The 10,000-nt window shown below is 40.4% G+C and overlaps 1 protein-coding gene across 1 annotated transcript in view; it reads left to right on the top strand.

Annotated features, from left to right (window-relative positions):
• LOC140943922 (uncharacterized) overlaps positions 1-10,000 on the top strand; it is a 12,339-nt gene that overhangs the window by 1,527 nt on the left and 812 nt on the right. The window contains exons 2-7 of the mRNA XM_073393032.1: positions 1,873-2,556; positions 4,557-4,731; positions 6,452-6,552; positions 7,623-7,704; positions 8,884-9,029; positions 9,364-10,000. The exon at positions 9,364-10,000 is cut by the window's right edge and continues 812 nt beyond it. Of these exons, the coding sequence (XP_073249133.1) occupies positions 1,873-2,556; positions 4,557-4,731; positions 6,452-6,552; positions 7,623-7,704; positions 8,884-9,029; positions 9,364-9,660 (1,485 nt within the window). The 3' untranslated portion in view covers positions 9,661-10,000. The remainder of the gene's footprint in view (positions 1-1,872; positions 2,557-4,556; positions 4,732-6,451; positions 6,553-7,622; positions 7,705-8,883; positions 9,030-9,363) is intronic.

The raw sequence follows: 10,000 nt of genomic DNA on the forward strand, positions 1-10,000 counted from the left end.
CCTATTAATATCATGGGTGACGAATTATGTTAGCAATCTTGGAATTTTGACATGTTTATCCTGGATCCTATCGATCGAGAACTCCACTCTCTCGAACGTTTAGAGCGTAAATTTGACTCAGGTTTAGAATTCTTCTACAAAATACCTGTTAGAATCCTTGTTGATGTGCTCTTTGGTGAGTTCAGGTTTTCTAAAGCATCTTTATATGCCCTGGCATCTTCATTCATGACATTTTAAAACTTCGTAGCCATCTTGACACTGAGACGTAGGGAAGGTTGCCATGGCAATTTTGTAATTTCACGTGCGCCAAAATTAAGGAGTAATTCGTCACCTATGATATCATGTATAAACACTACACAGAGTAACGTATGAAAACTGCGAACTGCATTAAAATTACCGAAAATTTCAAAATACCGCAAACTGCGTGGTTTATACCCCAACTTAAAATAAGAATTTCTGTAAAAGTGCACCAAAAATCAAGAAAAACCGCATCACTTATTCCCCTTCCGTTTGTGTTAGCTTTATTGGGCCTGACTGTGCACATTGTTCTAGCACTCCTATCATTTTGAACTATCTGACTAATGGAAACATTGCGTTAACTTATTGTGCATGATCAGGGAATGTCCAACATAAACTGCAGCACCATTGTTTTCAACTTTGATGTTTGCCAGCTTTCATAACCAGTCTCCTCTACTAACTATATGTTCATGCTAATAAATTATTGCCCTGTGTTTTGATACTGTTTTACATATATTTACAAATGATTTATAGACTTTGTATGAGAAATTCAATATAGTTGTTAAAACGTAGAAATATACATTAATGTATATATTTCACATACTTGGGTTTGTTATCTCAATGCTATTCCTGTGTAACCTGGGCTCAATTCATAGCCATTTGTATGGTTTGGCGGCTCATTGTTTGTTTGGTGTTGTTTTCCTACATCATTCAAAGCAAGGCAGGTTACTGTGTGCAGTCCGACTTCACAAATCTCTCCCGTATCAGAGTACAGTGGACTGATTAGCCACCAATGGCTGTGATCCTTAAAGGCCAGAGAAATCTCACCTCTCTCCTCCTCATCGTGGGTATTGCAATTCATTTCTGGTCAGAAAAGTTTTGGAAAGTTTTCATTTCTGGGCAATCTGGCATGAGCTCAGGAAACTCAATGACCGTGTGTTTTGTAGTGAATGCGAACATGGGCTCAAGGGATGCAAGTGACCAACATTGCATGACAAATCATGGATCTTTATTTTAGGAATTTTTGGGTGGGGATGTGCTGCTTGGACCCTGGAACCCTTAGCCTTTACCAGAGCTAGTTCAGCTGAATTTTGCTTTACCCTATACTAGACTAAACGCCTCAAATCCCCCCTATCCTAGAGTAGCTTTTAGGCTGAGTTGCGTAAATTTGAACTTGCCGATTTCATTTTTTATATCATCATTCTAGGTTTCCCTAGTCTAGACTAAAATCTTTAACCAATTGTTCCTGGAAAATGATACCCTGTTCTAGACCCAAACTCTCTGATTTATATACCTTATCCCAGAGTAAACTGCTTGAAATCGATACCCTTCAGAGCGGCACGTACCTATATAGCCCATATATGGCAATACTCCCCCCTTCCCCGCCCTGGGACATAATAGTCACTGTTCTACTACCTATGGCAGACCTTGTAGGCTTGATTACCAGCTTCTCAGAGGCAGAGAGAGCAGCCTTGGAAATCAAGCCTACATACCCTGCCCGGGTGAAATTCATCCTCTGTAATAATGCCTTTCCTCATTTTCAGTGCTAAAATATTCGCAAATTAGATGCGTAATGGTTCCAGTGATGATAATAAAAATATATTATTTATTAAACTTGTATTTTGACACTTTTAGAATCATCCCCCGTCTGGTTGTCACTACACTTTTAAACAGCTCAAGACACTGACAACAAACTTTGCCTCAGCACTGGTGAAGAGAGGCTTAAAAAAAGGTGATGTTCTTGGCATTTACCTTCCAAACATTGCTCAGTACCCTATCGTGTACTATGGATCCTTGTTTCTTGGCATTACTGTTACAACAGTTAGCCCCCAGTATGGAGTTCAAGAGCTTGTATATCAGTTGCGAGATTGCAGTGCGAAGTATTTGATCACTGATCGTGAGCGTCTTGCAAATGCACAACGGGCAGGCTTACAAGTTGGTATCTCTGCTATCTTCACTATGGAAAAAGTCAAGGGTTTTGAGTCTTTTCAAGACTTAGTCCAAGATAATGGTTCAAAATTTCCTAGAAATTATGCCAGTATTAATCCCAAGGATGATGTCGCTATTTTGCTGTACTCAAGTGGTACCACTGGCTTGCCTAAGGGGTGTATGCTTACACACTACAACCTTGTAGCCTTAGCATGTATTTTTGATGAATTTGCGTGGCCAGAACGTTCTGTCGTATTGACAGTGTTACCTCTGTTTCACGGCTATAGTCAGAGTATTATGATGGGATTTTGTTTGTGGAAAGGATGTGAATTGGTTGTTTTGCAAGGATTTGAACCAAAGACATTTCTACAAACATTGGAAAATTGTAAGGTATCACCTTTTATTATTAATATTTCACTATAGTGTAAGAAGTATACCATAATGATTGGATTTAGTGCCTGGACTGCTTATTTACTCTTGGTACCTTAAGGGAGGGCACTTATTCGAGACGGGGTGCTTATTCAGGACAGGGCTAACTTATTTCTTTTTTGAGAAACAATTAACTGAATGTTCAAATCAAAACTTTAATATTTATTTGAAAAGGAACAATAACAGAAAATGTAACAGTAACAAATATACAGTGAAATATGTTCAGTTAATGTGGGGGAATTTTAATATATTTCTACAGCGATAGCTTTGACAGTGTCACTTCAGGGTTCATGCTACTCCTTAAAGTCCTTGAAAAGCCCTGGAAAAGAAGAATTTTTTATGAAAGTGCTTGAACATAATGAAAACTCCTTGAATTTTGGTCGGGATGGGAAATAATGTAGGATTGTATTAAAGTTATTCAGGGATTGAGTGGAGTATTCAAAATGGCAGGTACAGATTTTGCGAAACTTGCGCCATTGCATGCTGTGTGAAATTCTGTGTTGCGCACATCGCTTTCAGACTATGTTGTTGTTAAGGTTATTGTTGAGACTATTGTTTGGTGTAATGTTGCTTTATTGGATAACTACAGTAGTTAGGTCCTCTTTCCATGTACAATATCCAAGCATTTTGTACCCACCGACAAGGCATGCAGTGCTCTAAGAAAAATTGAAGGGAGCCCAGTCTTGCCCCAGTGCTCTGAACTTGTGAAATCCGGTGTGCCCAGCATATGATTTCTATGAAAAAGCAAAGATTTTCAAGTTGCCCGAGAACAAAAGTTAGGCGCCACAGGCCACCGGGCTCTGCTACAGCACAGCCTTGACCAAGAACTATGAAATTGTTATGCATCCCTGTTTGTGAATTATTACAGATTTGATATGTTCTATTTGTGGTTGTTTCTTGAAGTGCATTTTATATCCGGGGGAGCTTTTTGAAAGTGGCTATTGACCAATTAAAACATTTCGAAACATAGTGCAAGAATTCTTCGAATACTCCTTGAAACTCAGTTTTTATAGTGCTTGAATACTCCTTGAATACTCCTTGAATCTTTATGTCCAAAAACCAGCACGGACTATGCACTTACATCAAAAGCTTTCTGGTATGGTGTCTTCCACATCCAATTTGGTGATCCTGTCGAAAGGATCCTTGTCAGTTTTGTAACGTGGCATTACCGTTCATTTTGTGAGCAATTAAAGGAAGATAAATATTATTATAATATTGGAATAGGGGCGCTTAGCAGAATGGGGGCACCTAATGGAATAGGGGTGCTTATTAACAAAAACAGATTTGGGGCACTTATTCAAAATTGACCGCAAAAATTACAGACATTTGACTGAAACAAACTGTCACTATTTTCAAAACATTGCAATTCCTTGATATCTGCAAGCCACTGTCAGTGGTTTTGTGTGATCAAAGGTCAAATTCTGTGCACCTTAGAGGCAGCTAGCAGCATTCAATTCTCAGTGTTGAGTTAATTTTTAACATCAGCAGAATTGAGTGTTATGCCCATCACTAATGTTAGAATGATGTCAATAGAATTTTCTGGCTTAATTTCTTAGTTTACTGTACCTGCAGAAACACAGGAAGAGATTTAGACCCCCCTCATATCCTACTAAGCTTACCCCTTAACCCGGATTGCCCCTGTTACCTCTTAGCCACATGGCCAAAAATCATGAATGAGCAGAGAGTAATGAGTAATTTTACATTTGTACCTCTTTTTAATACAGGAACAGTACAGTGGAGAATGCACAAACTTCTAGGATTACATAAACATTTTATTTATCCGACAATATTCATTTTCCCTGGATACCGCAATTATGTACCCTGTGAGTAGAGGCCCTTCGATCTTCCCGACTTATCTAGGACGATCAAAGGGCCCCTTCCCGTGCTTATAACTAAAAATACAATTTCACACGTGAAAAGTCAAATCTCAATACTATTTTATTTTTTTTAACTGAATTTAGGTTGCAATGTTACCAATAGTTCCTCCCCTAGTCCTGTTTTTGGCCAAAGATCCTCTTGTTGATAGCTACAAACTTGACACCTTGGAGGATGTTTTTTGTGGGGGAGCACCAGTTGGGGAAGAATTACTAGAAGCATTGAGAAAACGTTTTCCTCACATAAAGCATGTCAGACAAGGTGTGTAGGCTTGTCTGTCTTCCACAACCTTTTGGGTTCCAGCCAAAATAGAGAGGACAAGTCGTTAATATGTCATGTTGCCATGGTAGCAAAATGTCTGGATGACAACAAACCGAAAACCTCACTCAAAAAGCGCATTTTTTTAAACCTCGTACCTCAAACCTCATTTAATTCAGTTTGATTTAATTTGTCAAATGTTGAGGAAATTTTCAGGGGTTGAATCCAAAAGGACCATATCTAAGTTTAGAAAAAGAAAAAGAAAATTTTGTGTTGTGTTCTCCTACTCCATAGTGTGGAATTTAATTAGGAAGACAAGTTGCAGGCATGCAATGACTAGGAAATGTACAAAAATGTGTGAATTTAAAGCTGTTGTTCTGCTCAAAAAGCTCCCTATATATTTTTGCTACCATGGTAACGATGTGACATAACACTTCACCCCTTTTTGGTTTGCTTTGAAATATGAATTTACCCTGGTTGACAGAGACTTTTCTAGTACGGTTTCCAGTTTTTCAGTCAAGAGATGTGTCGGCCTTCAGCCCACGCCAAAAATTCCCACTGCACGCAAGAAAACCCTCTGGTACCCAGGGTAATATGAACTTTGTAAAGATAAACATTGCAATAATAAGCAGTCCATGAGAGGTCAGTGGCAAAAGTTGAATGAATGCAGATTTTGATAGCTTGGTTTTTGACATTTATCTTCAGTATCACTAGAGGTCATTAATTAGACTTTTTTTGCAGTCCACTGCATGTAGCTCACTTTTTTGAAAGTTTCATTTATAGAGTGTAGGGGTTGTTGTGGTCTAGGGCCTGTATAGAAATCTTTTGCAGTCATGGTACAGCCTGCGAAACGGCCGACATTCCGCGACACCACCACTGATTTTCGCCCAAATTGATGTCTGAGAAATGAGCACAGAAATTCCATAATGATGATGTGTCACTACTTAGATCTGGGTAGTGCTTCTGATTGGTTCAAGCAAATCTCCCACATGGCATGACCAATCAGAAGTAATAACCAAATCTAGATAGTGTCGCCTCATCTGTATGATGTTATTTCGTGGGGAAACAAGTGGTGACTTTGCAAAATGTCTGCTGTTTTATCAGGCTATAGTCATGGCTACTTTCAGCTATATTTTCACAGTCATGGTCATTTATTTATTTATTTATTTATTTTTTGGAATTACATTCAAAATTTTAAATGAAGGCATGATTTCCAAGTTACAATGTACCAGACATGATTTCTGAGTTACAATGTACCACAGCCTGCTCTTTTTCAAATGGACAGTAGATGCGATGTCTTTGATATGACAATACAATTTGTTCATTTTGATGCAAATGAAATTGAAACGTATTGTCTTGTTTCTTACTTCAGTATATCATGATGCTTTGTGAAGTAACCGATCAAAACTAAATGATGATTGATATAGATAAGTGTACCCCCACCCCCTTCCCCTCCCCCTCACACCTTGCATTGAAAATGAATAAGACCGAAGGGTTAAGTAGAGGAATTGACCACTACAGAAAATACCAACATACCATAATGCTCTTTGTTTGTCACCCCAAAATTTTGCATGCAAGCATTGTCTATGGCCTAAGAGATACTGAAAACACATATATTAATGCTTATGCAAAATTTTGGGGTGACGAACAAAGAGCATTATGTTATGTTAGTGTAGTGGTCAATTATTATTGTACTAAAAGGTATCTGCTTTTTACTTCAAAGGTTATGGTTTGACTGAGTGTGTTTCTGGAACACACATTACTCCTCTTTATGGTGGAAAACCCAAGTCATGTGGTGTTCTTCTTCCAAACTTGGAATGCAAGGTATCTCCTATCACTGAGTCCCCACAAACCTATGACAAATGGTTTAGCGCAATATGTATGGAATTTATAGGGGGTAAAATGAAAGATGATTCCATGGTTCGTGGACCTGAGATATATACAAGAGACTAACTGAAGAACTGTATATTTCGCAGCAAATTCTTAGGAAAATGTCATTATATTCAATGGGCCATTTCCAAGTTCCAATAATTCTCACTTTCAAAACGAGGGTTAAGTCAGGGTGCAAAGAAAGTCAGTCTTACTGCCTGCCATTCGGGCAAGCAGCAGCTAGCATGTACTAGCTCACAAGTCATTTCAACTAGCCCCCAAACCCTTTTTGATCAGCAGGATTGATTATAATCCTTCTGTAATTTGAATTCCCCCAAAAAACAGCACTTGCCCTGAACAAAAATCACTAGCCCGATAGCAAAATCCACTAGCCCCGGGCTATCGGACACGACTTTCTTTGCACGCTGGCCAAGTGTAAAACCTTTTTGGTGAAAATGATTTATATTTGCATTGGAATAAATAATCACTTTCATATCAATGACTTCGCACTCAGCCTTATAATGCTTTGAAACAGAGGCTTGTCTTAAATGAGCAACTTGGAGGTGGTCTATTGTCACTTTTAGTGTAGATTGTTCTCGTGCTGAATATTTTGAAAACATTTTGGTCATGGAAACCTTCCCTGTCCGCAAGAGATAAGAGTTTATTGAACCTTTCAAGACCGTAAAGTGTATTAAGAACTTCCCATGATAAGAAAAATTACGCGCATATATTCTTTTACCAAAGAGAAAAGTAAGATAACACTCACATTCACTGTCATTGCAGCAACCTACCTCCCACCCAAGCCAACATTTTTCCCTAAGTGAGAATTAAGTGTTAATGTTGGCTTAGGGGAGGGGTAGGTGGGCAGTTTCGTGGAAACCTAAAGTGTTGCCGGTTGGGCTGAAAAATCAATATGTCAGTGTTTCTTTCCTTATTTCTCTTTCTTCATTTCTTTTTTGTTTTTGGTGAGACCGAGTTATCCCTTTTACCCATTTTTACCCTGGCTGTACGTGTTTGATTTTCAGATCATTAATCATGAGACTCGGGCCATATTGGGTCCGCATGAGGATGGGGAGATCTGTATCAGAGGGCCCACAGTCATGAAAGGTATTAGCAGTTTTGTGTTCAGCAAACAAATTCCAAAACTCTGGGCAACAATTTCAAACAATTGAAAACGAATATTTCATTCGAATCGCTCGAACTTCATCAGCGATGTAAAATGAGGTTACGTAAGAGAAATGTTGCTACGTATTTTTGGGAGAGGTGTTACCATGTGTTACCCTGTGTTTTCCTGTGTTCCCCTATGTTCCTCTGTGATACCTTGTTTTCCTCTGTGTTACCCTGTGTTACTTTGTTAACCTGTGTTCCCCCGTGTTCCACTGTGCTTTTCTGTGTGACCCTGTGTTACCCTGTGCTCCCTTGTGTTACTCTGTTTTACCCTATGTTCCCCTGTGTTACTCTGTGTTCCCCTGTGTTACTCTGTGGTACCCTGTGTTACTCTCTGTTACCCTGTGTTCCCCTGTAATACCCTGTGTTACTCTGTGTTACCCTCTGTTTCCCAGGCTATGTTACCCTCTGTTACCCTGTGTTCCTGTGTTACCCTCTGTTTCCCTGTGTTTCTCTGTGTCACCCTGTGTTCCCCTGTGATACCCTGTGTTCCTCTGTGTTACCCTGTGTCACCCTGTGATGCCATGTGTTACCCTGTGTTACCCTTTGTTACCCTGTGTTACTCTGTGTTACCCTTTGTTATCCTGTGTTACCCGGTGTTCCCTTGTGTTACCCTGTGTTCCCTTGTGTTACCCTGTGTTACTCTGTGTGACCCAGTGTTCCCGTGTGTTACCTTGTGTTACTCTGTGTGGCCCTGTGTTCCCCTGTGCTACCCTGACTGTTACATTGTGTTACCTTGTGTGACCCTGTGTTACCCTGTGTTACTCTCTGTTACCCTGTGTTCCCCTGTGTTACCCTAACATAACTCCTTTGCTCCTTGCCCATGGACCAATTGTATCACTAAGTATAGTCTGTTACTTGGTGATATGGCTGATATCTGAGACATCGAGCAACATCTCTTTTTTCTTAGTCCGTCCAGCGAGACGTACGAGACAAGAAAATGACACCCGCGTGACACAAGGCGCGAGACAGAAGAGGCGTTTCTTTTTGCCGCCCTCGTCTCGAGTCTAGGCTTCGCTCCTCGCCGCTCGCGCGCTCGTGAACTCCCCTTTTAAAATCAAAAGGCTGCTCGCAGTCCACTTATATCTATGTTACCTTGCTCTCTTTATGTTTGCACAGGTTATTTAAACAAGCCAGAGGCAACAGCTCGTACGATAGACAGAGAAGGCTGGCTGCACAGTGGTGATGCTGGGCATTATGATGAACATGGATACTTCTACATTGTGGATCGAATCAAAGAACTGATCAAGTACAAAGGATTTCAGGTTAGAAGAGCGTTTTAGTTACTACATCTAAGCCTGCGTAGCTGTGGTTCCTGTTTCCTTCTGGCCATGCAGGAGAAGTACAGGAGACGCGCGAAAAGGAGACAAAGAAGTTGAAGTCAGGGGATGGGTGAGAGAGCTAATGAACGATTTCATTTTCCTCCCTGCCCCTCCCCTCCGCTCCTATTTGTTGATCGCCTTTGTGCGTCTCCGGCGCTTCTCCCGCGGCTTCGGTGCATCTGGGTTACATAGTAGAAATCCGTAACCGTTTTAACGGCATTAAAAAACCTTTTTTGTTCACAGCAGTAGAAAAACAATCGATATTTCATATTTTTAGGTCCCTCCAGCCGAGCTGGAAGCGTTATTGATCACTCACCCGAACATCGATGATGTGGCAGTGATCGGAGTCCCTGATGTTGTAGCCGGAGAATTGCCGAAAGCCTTCGTTGTCCGTCGTGGTGACGTTTCCTCTGATGACATTGTGAAATTTGTGGAAGAGCGAGTTGCTCCTCACAAAAAGCTCAGGGGTGGAGTGGAGTTTATTGACCAGATTCCAAAATCTCCCAGTGGTAAAATCTTACGACGCATATTACGAAGTAGAAACTGCCAGGGGGGAACGCGCTCTAAGTTATGACCCGAGACGCAGGACGGAAAGATTATCTCCAAAAACATCGTAATGAAAGGCTAAGCCTGAAACGTCGCTGAGAACAATCCCCTTTATGCTCCAAACCCCAATATTCATTCCTTAAAATGAAAACGTTTTAAATTTAGCCTATGAACAGGCCTTCGAAATGAATAAATACATAATGAGTAACGATTTAGTTTTAACACATCCAGTAATAAAGTCATTACTTATTGTGGAGGCATGTGTGGCCGAACGGGTAAGACCTCGAACTCTGGATCTGGAGGCCGTTTTAGCCTTTGGCTCGTGTACGCCTTGACCTTACTTTTACCTTATTGAGGAAACCTACTTC

This window comes from Porites lutea, chromosome 7 (genome assembly GCF_958299795.1).
Source record: "Porites lutea chromosome 7, jaPorLute2.1, whole genome shotgun sequence".
Classification (NCBI taxonomy): domain Eukaryota; kingdom Metazoa; phylum Cnidaria; class Anthozoa; order Scleractinia; family Poritidae; genus Porites; species Porites lutea.